General features: G+C 38.9%; 2 protein-coding genes across 2 annotated transcripts in view; one reads left to right on the forward strand and one right to left on the reverse strand.

Annotated features, from left to right (window-relative positions):
• The window catches only part of Amd1 (adenosylmethionine decarboxylase 1), a 530,556-nt gene that overhangs the window by 322,631 nt on the left and 188,358 nt on the right, over positions 1-19,567 (reverse strand). The gene's annotated exons all lie outside the window — the stretch shown is intronic.
• The window catches only part of Slc22a16 (solute carrier family 22 member 16), a 36,545-nt gene that overhangs the window by 72 nt on the left and 16,906 nt on the right, over positions 1-19,567 (forward strand). The window contains exons 2-3 of the mRNA XM_076859459.2: positions 8,297-8,776; positions 18,682-18,799. Of these exons, the coding sequence (XP_076715574.2) occupies positions 8,297-8,776; positions 18,682-18,799 (598 nt within the window). The remainder of the gene's footprint in view (positions 1-8,296; positions 8,777-18,681; positions 18,800-19,567) is intronic.

Genomic DNA, 19,567 nt, shown 5'->3' on the forward strand with positions numbered 1-19,567 from the left:
GGAGCTGGAGCCACGTGGGTGGAGGCGCCGGTGGGATGGGGTCTGTTTCTTTCCGTTGCAGCTGCGTTCTCTGCTCCCGTACCTAAAACTTCTCCACTTCCTTTTCCCGCAGGGAAGTCACAAGACCAGTGACCCTAAGCCTGGCCCAGAGCAGGGCTTGTCCTCTGGGTCTCTGGCGGCCTTACCTTCCTGTAGAGAACAAAGAAGCTTTGGGGCTCCCCTGGGGCGTGGTGGGTGAGGGGCCCGCCAGGTGTGCCTGCTTGCCTGCTGCGGAACAGGTGGGACAGAACTGGCCCAACCGTCTCCTCCATTTTCTCCTGTGACTGCCTTCCCCATTCTACTGGGTAGATTAGGGTCCCCTCTGTGCCTGGCAGGTAGGTATTTCCCAGGAACAACGGTTATTCGTTATCATTTGGAGAAACCTAACCTGTGCCAGGTACAACGTGCAGGAAACTTTTACAGATACTTCTTCATTTAATGCCCATAGGGACTCTGCACAAGAAATCTTGGGATCCTTATTTTACTGATTGTCATACAGGCTGGTGGTGATCACATACTGCAGATACGTGTGGTGGAACTTCACTTTTAACTCTCACCTGTTCTCTTTTCGTTTGTTAAGTTGATTTTTAAAAATTAAATATTTGTATGAATGTATGTATGCATTCACTTAAAGGAAAATGCTCCTCTTTGACCCAGAATGTTTTGAGAGGAGAGGCAGCTGGTGAAGGGCCCCATAACTTGATGGCTAAAGGTTTGGGGTTGACTCCAAAGCCTGGCCTGACACTTACTTCGAATGTGATTTTGGGAACACTTTGTTTCTCCATTTCCTGTGTGTAAAGCTGGAATCATCTAATTCCTGATTTCCTTTGGTCTCAGGCTTTGTGAAAAGATGTGTGTGCTGTTCTTCAGGGTAGAAGGTTGCCTAGAATTGGTTATGATTCTGCACTAAGGAAGCATGGGGGCAGAGGGGGGAGGCCCCAGTTCTTCCCTGCTCCCTCTAGATAGTTACCTTATTGAAGGCTTCTTCTTTAATCCTCACTACAGCCCTATGAGTTTGGCACACCCTCATTTTAGAGATGGGAAAACTAGGGCTTCTGCCTCAGTCATCTAATAATTGCAGAGCAGAGTTGGAAGCTAGTCCATTGTCCTTTATTGCCCACAGTCTCAACCACAATGCTATCCTGGGAATAGTATGGATATGAAGACATCAGCTTTGAGGTTGAATGTCTGAGTTCCTATCCTGCCTGTACCTACCATACATTAACTATATGGTCTTGAGCATTTTGTTGACCACTTCCTCATCCATAAAATGAGGATAACAATAGTACCTGAAATGATTCCAAATAATAGTAGAAATGTTCATTGTGAGGATTCCACATGCAGCCTGTCATTCTCATGGTAACTCTATGAGGTAGGTGGTACTGATAATACCCTATGTATTCCAGGGATTTACTAAGGTGATCATATTGGTTTGTGTTTGGCTAAGGTTGCTGTATCAAAGAGATCCTTCAATTAAAAATTTGTTTCTCCTCAGTTACTGTCCAGGGTTGGATCTGTTCCACTGGATCACTCAGAGAGTCATGCAGGGGGCAGCTCTGCTGTCCACATCTTGAGGCTCCCTCTGTGGACAGTGCTCCCATTGTCCTCACCCACAAAGTCAGGCATGGCTCAGTGTGGTAGAAGAAGGGGTAAAATGGTTTTGGGGAGACAGTTCTTAGCTGGCTGCAATAATGTATGGAAAAGTCTTATTCCCTTAGTTCCCATTAGGTTATGTCTGTTATTGTTCCCTGTGTCCCCATAATGGTGGGCAGAATTGACCTCGGAAAAGTGGCTTACAGGAGGGAAAGGATAACAAGCCAATGCTTACAGCAGACTGTGAAATCAGCGGTATCCAATTTTTCTCTATTTGCTCTAATTGGTCTTTCTATTGTTTTTAATTTAAATTTATTTTAATGGATACATAAATGCATAAAAATTGTACAAATTTGTAGAGTACCATGTCTTTATTGTTTATAAATAGGGAGGTTATTGTGTGTGAGCATTTAGTCTTCTCTTAGGGAAACCTAGTGAAAGTGCCAAATGGAGAGCCCTACTACTTGCCTCTCATGTCTTAGCAGGTGTTTCTAAGAGAGGGACGCACTGTCTTAATCCCCTTTAGTTTTTTTTTAATTAATTTTTATTGTTGGTTGTTCAAAACATTACATAGTTCTTGATATATCATATTTCACACTTTGATTCAAGTGGGATATGAACTCCCATTTTTACCCCGTATACAGATTGCAGAATCACATCAGTTGCACATCCATTGATGTACATATTGCCATACTAGTGTCTGTTGTATTCTGCTGCCTTTCCTATCCTCTACTATCCCCCTCCCCCCATCCCCTCTTCTCTCTCTACCTTCTCTACTGTAATTCATTTCTCCCCCTTATATTTATCCCCCTTTCCCCTCACTTCCTCTTGTATGTAATTTTGTATACCCCTGAGGGTCTCCTTCCATTTACATGCAATTTCCCTTCTCTCTCCCTTTCCCTCCCACCTCTCATCCCTGTTTAATGTTAATCTTCTTCTCATGTTCTTCGTCCCTACTCTGTTCTTAGTTACTCTCCTTATATCAAAGAAGACACTTGGCATTTGTTTTTAAGGGATTGGCTAGCTTCACTTAGCATAATCTGCTCTAATGCCATCCATTTCCCTGCAAATTCTATGATTTTGTCATTTTTTAATGCAGAGTAATACTCCATTGTGTATAAATGCCACATTTTTTTTATCCATTCGTCTATTGAAGGGCATCTAGGTTGGTTCCACAGTCTTGCTATTGTGAATTGTGCTGCTATGAACATGGATGTAGCAGTGTCCCTATAGTGTGCTCTTTTTAGGTCTTTAGGGAATAGACCGAGTAGGGGAATAGCTGGGTCAAATGGTGGTTCCATTCCGAGCTTTCCAAGAAATCTCCATACTGCTTTCCAAATTGGCTGCACCAATTTGCAGTCCCACCAGCAATGTACAAGAGTACCCTTTTCCCCACATCCTCGCCAGCATTTGTTGTTGTTTGACTTCCTAATGGCTGCCAATCTTACTGGAGTGAGATGGTATCTTAGGGTGGTTTTGATTTGCATTTCTCTGACTGCTAGAGATGGTGAGCATTTTTTCATGTACTTGTTGATTGATTGTATGTCCTCCTCTGAGAAATGTCTGTTCAGGTCCTTGGCCCATTTGTTGATTGGGTTATTTGTTATCTTATTGTCTAATTTTTTTAGTTCTTTGTATATTCTGGATATTAGGGCTCTGTCTGAAGTGTGAGGAGTAAAGATTTGTTCCCAGGACGTAGGCTCCCTATTTACCTCTCTTATTGTTTCTTTTGCTGAGAAAAAACTTTTTAGTTTGAGTAAGTCCCATTTGTTAATTCTAGTTATTAACTCTTGTGCTATGGGTGTCCTATTGAGGAATTTGGAGCCCGACCCCACAGTATGTAGATCATAGGAGGAAAGCAGACTGTGAGCTTCTCAGCGTGGAGCCTCTCCAGGGGATGAGACTAGTTAAGTACAAAGCCAAATGCTTCAGGTCAAGCAATACATGCCTGCCATTTGCAGGTACTGTGTTGTATTATTTGCTGAATTGAAATTTGGAGAGGGGGAGTTAAGGAATTATATGCATCATACATGATTTATGCTGCAGTTTCAGGTATATCCAAGTGAGAGTGATTATAGAATGTCTCTTAGGCCTAAATAGGATTTAGTTTTAAGTGGGTCTGATGCCCAAGGCCTTTCTTGCCATGATGACTAGCAGATAGTCTACCACCTTCAGTGATAATTGGTATCAGGGCTCTCAATATGTTTTAGACCCTAGCAATGAAGACTCCATGCCTCTCTGACATCTCCCAGGCTGTATACATGCTTTTACCACTATTTCTTTAACCAGTTTCCTGTGGATGGACACTTAAGTTCCCAAAGGTTTGCAGTCACAACAGCATTAAAAATTAACTTACAAATTACATTTGAGAACATTGGTACTGACTACTGGTAACTTTTAGGGAATTCAAGTTTCACTAACTTCAAGGGCAGATGGTTCTGATTTCTTGTAGCAAAGTAGAGACACTCAGGTGTTTTTTTTGCTCTATTTACAAAAAAAAAAAAAAAATAGAAACTATGAAAGTTCTGTTAAGTTAGATTAGCTTTTCATTTTACTTACAAGACTGGTTAAGCAAAGACTGGTGAGTATACTTTGGCTGGCCTACAAACATTCAAATATATTGATGATTAAATGAGATAACAACTGTGAAAGTGCTTAATCTTTAAAACAACAATGTAAAGCATTAGTAGAATGTGTGAACTGGTGAGGGGTGGGAGATGACAGGCCCATCTAGAATCTGCTTGGTGGAAGCAGAGCTGTGTGGATGACAACTTTGTGACTGACCGCAGTAATCTGCCCTGATGGAATTTCACGTCAACCTTTTATGGGATTCTTTTGCTTTTTGGTTTGGTAGAGAAATAGGAAGCATTCACATGCTATTTTTAAAAAAGTCAACTCCAGTTACGTATTGTGGTTCTAGAAGAGGAGGAAACACAGGGAGAGGAAATGAGCACATGAGAAAGGAAAAGTGAGGAGCGTGTAGGAAAGATAGGACTGAGAGAAGCAGGTGGTGAAAGATAAAGAGGTGCTGAAAGTAGGTGATGTGTGTGAAGGGAAAAAAGTGGAGAGAAAGGAGCACAGAACAGGCTAGAGGGCTGGGGATGTGGCTCAAGTGGTAACGTGCTTGCCTGGCATGTGCGGGGCGCTGGGTTCGATCCTCAGCACCACATAAAATAAAATAAATATGTTGTGTCCACCAAAAACTGAAAAATAAATATTAAAAAGTTCTCTCTCCCTTCTCTCTCGCTCTTAAAAAAAAAAAAAAAAAAAGTGAACAGGCTAGATCAGCAGGTCTCTGGGGTCCATAGTCTTTTCCCAGTGATACCAAGACATGAGCTCCCTTCTTTGTTCTCATTCTTCTGTGAATGTACAGTAGTTTTCCATAAATCAGTTGACATTCAATAACACATCATATTGAATGTAGGTGCAGATAGAGAAACCAATTTCTTCTATTTTAATCTAGGGAGTTTCATTTTGTTTTGACAACTACAGCTATAGGTTAGTTAATGTTACATGCAAAGAGTTTATTATTGTTGCATTTAAATGGATTAATAAATATTTTAAAATTTCTCGTGTTTTGTTTCTAATACACACTCGTCTTTTTGTGGTGCTGGGAATGGAACCTAGGGCCTCACACAGGCTAAGCAAGTGCTGTACCCTCTGAGCCACATCCCCAGCCCTCTAATACATAAATATTGGTGGATATGACCTGTGTAAAGAAAAGCCCCTTAGTGTCCTCAAAATTTCTAAAAATATAAAGCTTCCTCAGATTAAAAAAAAAAATAGATTGGCAACTGTTGGGCTGAAGGATGCTCAAAAGAACCTTCCATTGAGAGCGAGCATTGAGATCTGGTGGAGTGGGCAGGTCTGCCCCATAGGAAGGGTGATACAGACCACATGTGTCAACTGTGCAGTTTTGCTTCAGTCTGATCTGACAGGAAGTATTTTCTACTTCCTGTTACAGTGGTTTTAAGATAATAGTGATCATTGTCTGAAATGGTTCTGTTGTCTAGGAAATGAACCCAAGGCCTCTTCATGCAAGGCAAGCTGTTTACCCCTGAGCTACATACCCAGCATGGTTTTCAATCTAATAATTCAGTTGTCTGCTCATAGGACTTGTCTGACTCGATTCCAGGGATTTGAATTTTGTAGGACAATTCCAATTTTATATATTCTACCCTTCTGTCCTGTGGTCACAGTTGTCCTTGCGAGATAATTTTTATTTTAGAAAATATGTCATTGTTGGATGGAGTCTGTAAATTTGGAGACTTTACATTGATTTAAAAATTTTTAAAAATCAACCTTTTATTTTAGGATAATTTTAGACGTACGGAAATGTTGCAGAGATGCTATGGAGAGTTCTTGTATGCCCCTCACCAAGTTTCTTCCATTATTAGCATCTTTACATAGTTGGCAATTTGTCAAGCATATTTAACAGTTTACTATTAATGGCATACAAATTTTATCTGAATTTCACTAGTTTTTTCATGAATGTTCTCTTCCTGTTCCAGAATCCAGTCCAGAGTACCACTGCATGTGTGTTGCATTTAGTTGTCATTTTTTCTTCATCTCTTGGGTCTTTGGCAGTTTCTTGGTATTTTTTATTTTTTTTTAAATGATCTTGACAGTCTTTAGGCATATTGGCCAGGGAACCCATAGAATGACCTTCAATATGGGGTCGTTTTCTCATGATTCAACTAGGCTTACAGTTTTTGGAAAGAAAAGCACATAGTCTTTGGGGAGCCAGGGACCGTTCTATCCCCATAATGTCACTGGGATGTTAACTATCATCACTTAGTGAAGATCATGTTTTCCATGTAAAGCCACCGTTTCCTTCTTTTTCCTACTCTATTCTTTGGAAATGAATCACTACTTCTAGCACACCCTCAGGGAGTACTTCCCAGAGAGGAGAAATATCTACAGATAATAATTGGAATTCTACTATAAGAAAGATTGGTCTCTTTTCCCATTTTATTTATCTGTTTAATCATTTCTTTATACCACTGTGGTATAGTTGTCAGTGTTATCCAGAGAAACAAAGCCCATGGGATATCTATATACAGAAAATAGATATAGATAGATGGATAGATAGATAGGTAGCTCTATTTATGTCTATTGTTGCTCAGTTTTCATGACAAATAAAATTAGCTATCACAATATGGATTCATACATACATACATATTGGTTCCAGGAATCGCTGAGGATACAAAATCTGTGGATACTGAAGTCCCTTAAATAAAATAGTGTAGACTTTGCATATAATCTACGTATAGCCTCCTATACTCTTTAAATCTTCTATACTTATTATACTTAATACTAAGCAAATAGTTGTTATACTGCATTGTTTAGGAATAATGACAAAAATATGTATGTGTTGGGTACAGATGCAGGTTTTTTCCCCCCTGAATATTATCAACCCACAGTTGAATGAATTCATGTGTAGCATCTATGGATATGGAGATAGACTATCTATTGTCTGTCTATCTATCTGTCTATCCATCTGTCCATCCATCCATCTGCCTGTCTGCCTGCTGGCTTGCCTACCTGTCTATCTACCTACCTACCTACCTACCAACCTACCTACATACCTACCTATCTATTTATATAACTATCTCTGGGATTTATTATAGAAATTGGTTCACATGGTTATGGAGGCCAAAACTCCTAGGCTGTGGGCAAGCTGGGGAACAATGGCAAGCTTGGAAAACCAGTGCTGTAAATCAATTCCAGATCAAAGGTCTGAAGATTGGTGGGCTGATGATATAAATCTGGGTTTGGGTTAAAAAAAACCCCAAGAACTAGGAGTGCTGCTATCTCAGGGCAGGAGTAGATGAATGACCCAGCATAGGCAGGGAGAGTGAATTTGCCCTTTTTTTTGTCTTGCTTGTTTGGTCTATTCAGGTCCTCGAGTGGTGGAATTATGTCCATATTCACTCCACTGACTGAAATATTAATTCTTCTGGTAACGCCCTTATAGAGACATCTATCAGTAATGTTTTAAAGGGCCTCCCTTAACCTTGATGACAAATAAAATTAGCTATCACAATATGGATTCATACATACTTATTTTTTACTTTGGTATATACTACCCTGTTTCTTTTGTTGCTCAGATTGTTTCAGTTTTGGCCCTTGAGAGTTTTCTTCAGGTTGGTTCCTTTGTCTCTTCCACACGTCCTCATCCTTTTGTTTTTTGAGTATTTATTTCATTATTTTCTGATAGTGTAAGATACTCTGGGCTTGTCCTCTGTCTTGGTCTTAGATCATCCTTTTTTTTTTTTAATGGCTCCTTTCTTTGAAGAGTGATATTTTGTTTCTGTTGGCTTGTCATTGCTTCTCTGCTTTCTCTGAAGACAGATCTAGGAAGTATATTTACTGACCCATACGTACAAACATACCTACAGTTATTTCTATATTTGCCCATCTGTATATCTTAAGGTCAACCTGATGGAGATCCTTCGTATTTGCTTGTATTCTTTTTTTAAAAAAATATATTTATTTTTTAGTTTTCTTTAGGTGGACACAACATCTTTATTTTTACGTGGTGCTGAGGATCAAAACCAGTGCCTCATGCATGCTAGGCGAGCGCTCTACCACTGAGCCACAACCCCAGCCCTGCTTTCAGCCCTTAGGCAGACAGAATAACTAGCTTTTCTTCCCTTTTCAGATTACAGATATTCCTGTATTTTATATGTGCCTACCAGAATGTCTCTTGTGGTATCCACTACGTGTCTACTATATTCATGTTGATTACCCCAGAGTATACCTGCAAGCCGCCAGGAGAAGTGAAACGGGCTGTATTTCAGAATGTCTCTCATTGGAGGTTGGAAGAAATCTTGACCCTGTTGTCCCCAGGGCAGAAAGATCACATTTCAGTGGAGCTGCAGGATGGTGAGATCTGGGAGCTCACAAGATGTAGCAGGATCTGGAGGGAGAACATGTCGCATTTGGACTATGAATACGTTGGCTATGAACATAACGTTTCTTGCTCTGATGGCTACGTTTATGACCGGAGCAAGTGGGAAAACACTGCGGTGACCATGTGGGATCTGGTCTGTGACCAGAAATGGTATGCGGATATGATCCAGCCCTTCATTATGCTTGGAGTACTGCTGGGAGCAATCATTTTTGCCTACCTTTCTGACAGGTAAATGGTAATACTTAGGATTTTTGCATCAGTGTGGGGTTTATTTTTCTATGATTTTTTTAGGGGACTGGGAATTATTATGTTCAACACTTCAGTCATTTTCATACTTTCTGTCTAAATACTTTGCTGATCCATTATTTGCTGATTATTATGTATTTAGGGTTACAGAATAATATAGTATTAAGGGTTCTGTAGATAGTATATATCATGGTTCTACTGCTTATTAACTGTGGCCCTAGAAAAATTGCCCTACTCATCTGTGTTTCAGAATCTTAGTGTATGTATAAGCATGTGTGGGGCCCTGAGTTTGATCCTCACCACATGAAAATAAATAAATAAAATAAAGGTATTGTGTTCAACTACAACTAAAAAATAAATATTTTTTAAAAATAATTAAAAATTAGAAATTGATCTCTCAAAGTTCTAGATGCTAAGGAGTCCAAGATTAAGGTATCAGGAATAGTGGTGTCTGGTGAGTGCTGTTCTCTTCTTCCAAGATGTCTTGTTGCTGTGCTTTCCAGAGGAGACAAATGCAGTGTCCTTATATGGCAGAAGCGATGGAAAGACAAGAGAGAGCTCCATTCAATTTTGAGCTCTTTAATAAGGATGCTAATTCCATCAATGAGAGGAGATCCCTCATGACTTACTCACCTCCCAAAGGCCATGCCTCTTATTACTGTTATATTGGGGATTCTCCTCCATGAATTTTGGAGGAGACATCATCAGGCAAACCATATGACCATATTTTAAAAACATTCTCATTAAAATAAACATATAAATCTTAAAGCAAAGTTCATCTCTGTATACACATGGACCATACTTCAAGTATCTAAATTACTGAGATTAATCTATATGGTCTCTACAGTTGTGAATTTTATAGACATGTGCTAGGCACTGGGGACCAAAAGACAATAGCTTAGGTCAGAAATTCTTGCCTTTGGGGTATACCAGTTTAAAAAACATGTCCAGAGAAAAATTGTAGGCTTTGTTGTGATCAGAGCCGTGCATCTTATAGAATGCTCATAAGTGTTATGCATTACTGTTTTCATTTTGTAGGCTACTGTACAAATAATTTCTTGGGGTTTTTCTGTTGAAATATGTTCAATGCGTAACACGTGAAACTAAAAAATATTTCAGACACATGTATTAAATGTTCTAAATAAATGTACATTTACTATATGACAAAAGTGGGACATATAGTCCTTAATTTTATTTAGAAGAAAAAGAGACCTAGAATAGCCAATGCAATTCTGAGCAAAAAGAGTGATTTTGAAGACATCACATATCTGAACCTGAAGAATATTACAGTATTCTACTATAGCAAAAACAGCATGGTATTGACATCAAAATAGACATGAAGATCAATGGAGCAGAGTTGAACCCACACACTTAGAGCCATCTGATACTTGGCAAAGGTGACAAAAATACATGTTGGAGAAAAGATAGCCTTTTTAACAAATGGTGCTGGGAAAACTGGATATCCCTATGATATGTATAAGAATGAAATTAGATCCTGCACAAAATTCAAATCAAAATGAATCAAAGACTTAGGGGGCCTGGGGATGTGGCTCAAGCGGTAGCGCGCTCGCCCGCACTGGGTTCGATCCTCAGCACCACATAAAAATAAAGTAAAGATGTTGTGTCCACCGAAAACTGAAAAATAAATATTAAAAAAAGACTTAGGAGTTAGACCAGAAACCTTGCAACTGCTAGAAGAAAACAGGGTCAATACTCCATTATAGAGGTGCAGGAATCAACTTTCCTAACAAGATCCCTAAAGTTCAAGAAATGAAACCCAAAATAAGTAGTATGCCATGAAATTAAAAGCTTCTGCTTAGAAAAGGAAACAATTAAGAATGTGAAGAGTGGACTGGGATTGTGGCTTAGTGGTAGAGTGCTTGCCAAGCATGTGTGAGGCACTGGATTCGATTCTCAGCACCACATACCAAATAAATCAAATTTAAAAATTTATCAACAAGTAATAAAAATATTAAAATAAAAAAGAATGTAAAGAGAGCCTCCAGAATGGGTAAAAACTTTTTACCAGCTACTCCTCTGATAGAGGATTAATATCCAGAATATATAAAGAACTCAAAAAACTCAATGCCAAAACCCCAAATAACCCAGTCAATAAATGGATGAAAGAAACAAATGAATTTCTCAAAAGAAGAAACACAAATGGCCAACAAATATATGAAAAAATGCTCAGCATCTTTTAGCAATCAGGGAAATGCAAATCAAAAGTACACTAATATTTCATCTTACTCCAGTCAGAATAGCAGTTATCAAGAACACTAATAATAATAAATTCTGAAGAGAATGTGGAGAAAAAGGTACATAGATACATTGTTGGTAGGACTGCAAATTAGTACAACCACTCTGGAAAGCTGTGTGGAGATTCCTCATAAAACTAGGAATTAAACCACCATAAGACCCAGCTCTCCCACCCCTTGGTGTATGTCCAAAAGATCTAAAATCAGCACCTTCAGTGATGCAGCCATGTCAATATTTATAGCAGCACAATTCACAATAGCCAAATTATAGAATCAACTCAGGTGCCCATCAGTAGATGAACAGACCAAGAAAATGTGGCATATAGACATATTGGAGTTTTACTCAGTCATAAAAGAAGAATGAAATAATGGCATTTGCCAGCAAATGGATGGAAATGGACAATACCACGCTGAGTGAAATAAGCCAGGCTCAGAAAATTAAGGGTCGAATGTTTTCTCTCTATGTGGAAGCTAAAGCAAAATAAGGAAAAGAAGGCAGTGGGGGAGGGTTGTATACACAAATACATTTGGAAGTAGAAGAAGTGATAGAAAAAAGAGAATGGGAGGGAGAGAGGAAGGAACGGAAATGGGAAGATGCCAATCTGACCCGCTGAACTAAGGTCGCTCGTGTGAAATTGTGGTGACACATATAAAACACAGACACAATTTACCTTTACATAAGCTTCAGGACAGCTTCCCCCAGCTCTCAGCCTCAGGCTTCCCCAAAGGGAGGGCAAGAGAAAGTCACAAGAGGCTGATGAGAGAGAGAGTGAGCCTTTTTTCGGGGGTGCTGAGGGTTGCTGGGGGCGTGTGACACACTGTTCTTACTTGGAAAGTTTTATCCATAAAAGGGCAGAAGGGACCAGGTGAGTGTAACTCAACCCCAGCAGGTACACCTATACCTGAAGACCCACCTTGCTATCTGAGCTGGGACAACGCCCAGTCACCATGAATGTCGTGATTGGTCAGAGCCCCGGGTTTCAGGACTGGAAGGCATGGTCATTCAGAGTGGCTCTCCACAGGAAGAAATATGGAATGAGTTTAACAAAATCATGTTATTTGCATATATAAATGTACCAAAGGGAATTTCACCTTTCCATATATGTAGAAAGTATCAATCAAAAAATAAATAAAGGAGCAAAAGGAAGATAAGTAAAGGAGGGGAGGAAAAGTAGGTGGTGGGGGAAATGAGGGTTGAAATTACATTCTTTGCATGAATGATTCTGTCAAAATGAACCCAACTACTATGTATAAATATAATTCTTTAATAAACAGTGAGATATAACAAACTGTTTAAAAAATAACTCAGGGCTGGGTTGTGGCTCAGTATTAGAGCACTTGCCTAGCACAGGTGAAGTCCTGATTCAATCCTCAGTACCACATAAAAATAAATAAAATAAAGGTATTGTGTCCATCTACAACTAAATAAAAAAAAAAAGAACTCAGCACAAAATATGTTAACTGAAAGAAAATCAAGTTCCTTCATATTTAAACCTAGGATAGTTACAGAAACATGTTGAGTGCCTACTGTGCACCAGTTAACTTTGCTAGATGCAGGGCTTTATATTTTAAAAGTCCTTGAGAAGTTGTAACCACAAGTCAGTTCTCATTTGTTTGTGTAGCTCAAATTAACATCACTTGGGAACTTCAAAAAAACCCTCAGACTAAAAAAATCATTTAATGTGGTCCCAGATTGGCAGTGTCTTAAGACCTATGGAAAAAGGAAATTAATGTACTTCCAGGAAAACTTCTTAAGAGGGACAGCGCCCCGCCCCGCCCCCGCCGGCTTCTCCACTTCTATATCTTGCTGGGTATACCAAGACTGCAAGTCTATGACCACTCTTTTTCACAACCAATTCTTAAGAGTTGTTCATGCAGTCGGTAACCTTAAAATATGAGATTATGTTCTCTCTATCATAAAGACTACCTGCTAACTGCTTGCTGTAAAAGCAGTGAATTCCTCAAATCCAGTGTTCCTCTTTATTGCAACCTAATACATGTGTGGGAGGTGTGGGTGTCACCTCTGCAGGGTTAATAGGTCAGAAGAACTATTAGGAACATGCAAATGCTTGATTGCTTTCTGTGATGTTGTAAGCAATAAAGTCCTTTTTTTCCTCTGACCCAGAGGTTTTCTTTCAGCTCCATTAAACAGCAAAAGGTTAATTTATTAACTCAGTAGAGCAAAATCAAATTTGGGACTCTTTGCTTATATGTCCGCAGCCTGAGAGGATTCTTAGGAACTATTTTTCATGGTATATAAATAGTTTAGTCTAAACCAGAACACGTAATTAAAGGTACTATGAGTAAGAATCAGCAGAAGCAATAGCTATCAGAAATGAACTTCTATACAAAGACTTTATTGGAATTATCATGCACAAATAATAAAACATATATTGAGCACCTTTAAAGAAATAAAAGATAAACTTGAAAATATCAATTAAAAACTGGAAGTTGTATTAAAAATGACATAAAATTGAAGAATGCCCAGGATATCTAGAAATAAAAAACAAGTGAATAACAAATCCTCTGTATAATTTTAACTATCTACTATACACAGCTAAAGAAAGTATTCATGAAATGGAAGATAGCTTACAGAAAAAAATATCAATAATAAAACTCAGACAAAGAGATAGAAAATAAGAGAAATTAAAGTTCTTATAAGCAGAGAGAAAAAGCCTGAAACATTTAATATTAAAAATTAATCTTGGGCTGGGCATGTGGCTCAAGAGGTAGCGCGCTCGCCTGGCATGGGTGCGGCCCGGGTTCGATCCTCAGCACCACATACAAAGAAAGATGTTGTGTCTGCCGAAAACTGAAAAATAAATATTAAAAAATTCTCTCTCTCTCTCAAAAAAAAAAAAGAAAGAAATTAATCAATGGAATGTACCGCATTAACAGAGAACAAAATTTATATGATTAATTCAATAAATGCAGAAAAACATTTGACAAATTTCAAAATCCTCTCATAATAAAAACTAAAAAGAATACTGTTAACCTCATTAAAGTTACCATAATAAGATTTAGCATGAATATATGTGTCAGTCAGCATTCTGTTACTGTAGAAGAAGAAACCTGAGATAATAGAGGCTCACCATGTCAAAGATTTCAGTCCATTCACTTGGCCCTGTTGCTTTGGGCCTGCGGCAGCATAGTACACTACAGTGGGATTGCTTACCTGGTAGTGGTCAAGAATCAGAAAGAGAAGACGGGGCTGGGGTACTAGTATCCTTTTTAAAGGCATCCCCCCGCCAGTGATCTAACTTCCTTCCTTCAGGCTACACCTCCTAAGGGTTCTACCACCTTCCAATAGTGCCACAGGTTGGGGACTTCTTCACACATGGGTTTTGGGGGGATACTTCCAAAGTATAGCAACATTTTTTTCTTTTTCTTCTTTTTCAAGTCTTTACATTCCCTACCCCCTTTCCTGTCGCTTATTCCCCCTTCCCTTCCCTTCCCTCCCTCCCTCTCTTACCTTCATTCCCTCCCTCCCTCCCTTCCTTCCTTCCTTCTTTCCTTCTTCCTTCTCTCTTTCTTCCTCCTCCTTCTCCCCCTCTCCTGTTCCTTCTCCTCTTCTTCCTCCTTTCTTTTTTGAGACAGGCTCTTGCTATGTGGCCCAGGCTGACCTCAAACTCCTGCATCAGCATCTCAGGTACCTGAGACTACAGCTATGCTCCACCATGCCTAGCAACATCTTAATTGTGAAATGTTAAAAACTTTTCCAGAAACAAACCAGGATGTGTAAAATGCTACCTCTACTTAGCATTGTGCTGGAGGTTCTAGTCAGTGGTTTAAGAATGAGGGGTGGAGGGGAGAAACGGAAGAGAAAGGAGGATAGAAGGGCATAATGATTGGAAAGGAAGAATAAAATAAGTCATTATTTACATCTGTACAATTATATATGAAAATTCACAGGTGAACTATTAGAATTAATGAGCATTTAATAAGGTTGGACATATTATCAACATGTCAAGATTTGTTGTGTTTTTATATACTGAAATAAAAAAATCTTTGAATTGCAAAAGTCTAAAAATATTAAATATATGGATAAATCTAACAAAAAGTAATTCCTCTATGGAGAAAATTACAGGATTTAAGAATCAAATTGTTGAGGTGTATAGATATATTATCAAACAAACAGGTGGGTGATCTCTTGCATTATAAGCATTGAGTATGGTACAAATAAGGCATTGTATATTTGTGGGAAAAGTATCAGTCAGCGGTGCTGGGACAGCTATCTAGCTACAAAGAAGAAAAACACAGTTGAATTGCCTTCTTCACACTTGGAAAAATGACTTACAGAGGGATTAAAGATTCATATGTGAAAGGCAAAACGATTGGACTTCAGGAAGATAATATAGAGAATATTTTCAGAAACTAAGGGAATGGAAGGGCAACCATTAAAACAAACAGGCCTAACTATGAAGAAAAAGGTGGATAGATTTGACTTCCTTAGAAGAATTTATACCCATCAAAAGACACCAATGAAGGGCATGTGTGTACACACACACGCACGCACGCACACACACACACACACATATAGTTTTAAACTTTCTATAACAGAATAATACCATATGTAAATATATATATATATATATATATATATATATATATATATATATATATAGAGAGAGAGAGAGAGAGAGAGAGAGAGAGAGGAAGATTTGCTTTTTTTTTAATATTTATTTTTTAGTTATCAGCGGACACAACATCTTTGTTTGTATGTGGTGCTGAGGATCGAACCCAGGCCGCATGCATGCCAGGCGAGCACGCTACCGCTTGAGCCACATCCCCAGCCCCGGAAGATTTGCTTTACAAAAGAATTATTGTCTAGAATAGTCAAAGGACTCTACCAATAGAAAAACTACAACCCACTAGAAAAATGGAGAAAAGATTTGAATTTGCTCTATAGAAGAGAAAATCCAAATGACTAATGAAAAGATAAAAAAAAGAGTATCAATGATATATAACCACACCATTTATTTTCAACCAGTTGCTTAAAGTAAAGAGTTCTTGTAATATTAATATTAAGAGTTGGTGAGGACATGGAATACTAGAATCTCCTGTCCTGATGGTTTGAATGCAAATCAAGAATGCAAATTGGCAAAATTTTGAAGAACGATTTGGCATTATGTGGAGAAGTTAGTAATGTGCATAGTTCACTTACTTTAGTATGAGTACCTCGGACATGCTCTTGTGTATGTCCACATGGGTACATGCATAAGAATGCTCCCATGGTATTGTTCTTAACAGTCCTGCACTGTGAACAACTCAAATAAATGTCTTCTAACTGTGTCATGATGCCTGCATTGTAGTGTATTCTTAGAGTAGGAAGAATATGTGCCCTGAAAATGAATGAACCACAGCTACATTAAACAACATAGATGAATTTCTCAAACATAATTTGAGTGAAAGAAGCAAATCATAAATTAATACACAAGGTATTATTTTGCTATAGAAAGTTTAGAACCATACAGCAAAACTAACCTATATTGTTATAAACAATAACTTGTATCATTTAGTGTTGCATATAAAAGTGGTTCAATGGAATGAAAATCAAGGAATTGATTATCATTGAAGTTAAGTTAATGGCTCCTGCTGGAATTGGGCAGGAGGTTTGTGATCACAGAGGATGGTGCAGGGAGTTATTGAGTGACTGGCAATGATCTCCTACTTGTCTTGGGTAGTGATTTCCTGGTGTTTGGTTCTTTGTTATTCCCTATACTGTATATATATTATGCATGCATTATATATTATTATGAATAAAGGAAAGAAATAAGATCCGATATCATTCTTATGGAGCTAACAATAGAAAAGACAAGATTTTAAATGGGTAATTTTAATGAGATGTGTGAAATACTTTAAAAATAATAACAATTTACATTTATGGATAATTAAGTACTATCTACTATTCTAAATATCTTGTGTAATATTATTAAAGAAGTCTGTGAGGTAGGCAGTATTTTTTTTTTTTTTTTTTTGCTTATGAGGAAAAGAAAGCATAGAAATTCACTTCACTTGGGAAGGAGGGGGGTGGAGCTGGGATTTGAGCCCAGGCCAGTGTGCATAACTACTGCACAATCTGTCTCTTAATTTCTGCCAAGAACCCCCAGGGGATGAAGAGGAAAGACTTCCTATTTGACTTGAGTTTGCAAAGCTCCATGAAAGTTGTCAGATGGAGATGACTTTTTAAAGGTGAAGGGGCAACTCTCTTGAGAGAGCTTGGCACCCTTCAGGCAAAGGAAAAAAAAAAAAAAAAAAAAAAAACTCAGCCCAATCAACAGGTTTTCTTGGTGCAGCAGAGGAAATGCAAGTACATAGAAGCCTGGCAGGGCAGGGCAGGATAGGGTGGCAGAAGTGTAGGATGGATAAAGGAAATGACAAGAGACGAAGCCATGACAAGGATATTTTATTTCTAGGAAGTGGGAGGTTGGAAAAACTGGTGGAAGACCATTGAAGAAATGGTGAAGGCTAGAGCCAAAGCCGGAAAAGTAGGGAGAGAAAGACAAAGACCTATATGGGAAGTATTTCTGATGTGACGTATTTGGTGACCAATATGCAAGGGGGGTGAGTGGCCATCAGGAGAGGTATATGATAAGGCTAAGGATGGCAGGGAGAGAGCAGCTCCAGAAGAGAGTGGAGTATGTCTGGATATTTTTCAGTAAGTTTGTACTATCTATGGATCATGGGGGGAAAAGAAGGGATATATTCAAAATTAATACCAACTACAGCATCAAGGAAAGATGGCGGCTCTGCAGGACATTAGAGAGAGTTAATAATAGCACATTCTCAGGAGTCCAAGCAGGGGAAGTAGGTGAAACCACAAGGGCAGTGTGGCCAGTAGAGGACCTTAGGAGAGGTTGGCTTGAGACAGGGGCCATCAGAGAGAGATAAGCACAATTGGGAGTGATGTTCTGTAAGCCATGGGACAGCAGAGCCCTGATAAGTAGGCAGGGTCAGTGCCACCAGAAATGACAGGCAGAAGAGGACCAAGGTGGGCAATTTGGAGTCTCTGGTGACAGCAAAGTAGGCGCAGGAAAGTTGGTTGCCCTTGGCCACCATCAACTGAGGAATAGAAATTGAGGAAGTAGGTATTCCCTTTTGATGAGTCTACCGGGAGGAAATGTGAGGTGGCTAAAGGAGCCATGGGGTCATCTTTTGGGTAAAAGAGACTTAAACTGAAAAGAAGGAGTTTTAGAGGAAAGGGAAAGATAGAGGGAAAAGAAATAATGAGTCGATTAAGGTCTCAGAGGAGGTGGGAAGAGGCATGATCTGAGAGCCTTACAGAGCCAAGAAAACCAGGCTGCCTCCATTTTGCAAAATGGTGTTTTGGAGGGAAAGGAGTTTGTATCTCCAGAGAGGCGTGAAACAGAGAGGCTGAATGCAGATGCAGATTGTATGAGATGACCCAGAGTGACTGTGTGTGCACTAGCAGCTTAGCTCCAGGCTTCCTTACTGAATGCTGGTCTCTTGAATCAATCATGTGTTAACTCATGATTTGCCCAAAATAAACATAGGAATAACTGCACTAAGCTATTAAAAACATGGGTAACTCGTCTCTCATGAACTGCAATGGATGCTTAAACTGTTACAAGCCGACTTTGCTTCTTCCACTGTGTGATTCTTATTTTGCAGACTAGGAAGGCGAATGGTCCTGTGGTGCACAAGCACTGGCATATTTTTGTTCGGAATAATGTCAGTATTTACATTTGATTATTACAGCTTCGTGATCGCACGCTTTCTTCTTGCTGCGGTGAGTTGTTTTCTCTTACCACTTTAGTTCTGCTACGATATTTCCATTTTTACCTTAACTCTTTTTAGTTTTGCTCGTTTAGAATCTGGTGAGAGACATCAAGGACTGGCTAATCTTTGTTCACTCTACTGCAGGAGTCTTTCTGGGGCATATTAATGACTTATGTTTAGAATGGAACTCATTTACATGAAAAATTGCCACTTACTGGGCAGAAAATTTTTTTTTGCTCAACTATGCCTCCACCCTAAAATGACAAAAGCATTGTTTTATTTCTGGGCAATTATATTGGTCTAGTCAGGACCTGTATACCCAAACCAAACCGACAAAAGGTATTGTCAAAGTGGTTTGTATAATGTAAAGAAGAATATAAATGACTCTTTGAATCTTTTTTTAAAAATATTTTTGAAGTTGTTGATGGACCTTAATTTTATTATTTTTATTTATTTATTTATGGTGCTGAGAATCCAACCCAGTGCCTCACACTCGATGCGAGGCAAGCGCTCTGCCCCTGAGCCACAACTGCAGCCTGAGACATTGAATCTTTATGTTATGAGATTGGGGGAGTCCAGTGGACAGATCAGGAATTTGAAAACCATTTTTGTCATATATTGACAGCCATATGACCTTACACAAATATGCTGTTCTCTTAGAGCTGTGGTTTCTATTCTATAAACTATAGAAAATAATACCTGTTTCCTGGGTTGTTATCAGGATTCAGTGAGACTCAATGTAAACACCCAATGTTGCAACCCCTGGCACAGAGCAGGC

The sequence above is a fragment of the Callospermophilus lateralis genome, chromosome 6 (genome assembly GCF_048772815.1).
Source record: "Callospermophilus lateralis isolate mCalLat2 chromosome 6, mCalLat2.hap1, whole genome shotgun sequence".
Taxonomy (NCBI): Eukaryota; Metazoa; Chordata; class Mammalia; order Rodentia; family Sciuridae; genus Callospermophilus; species Callospermophilus lateralis.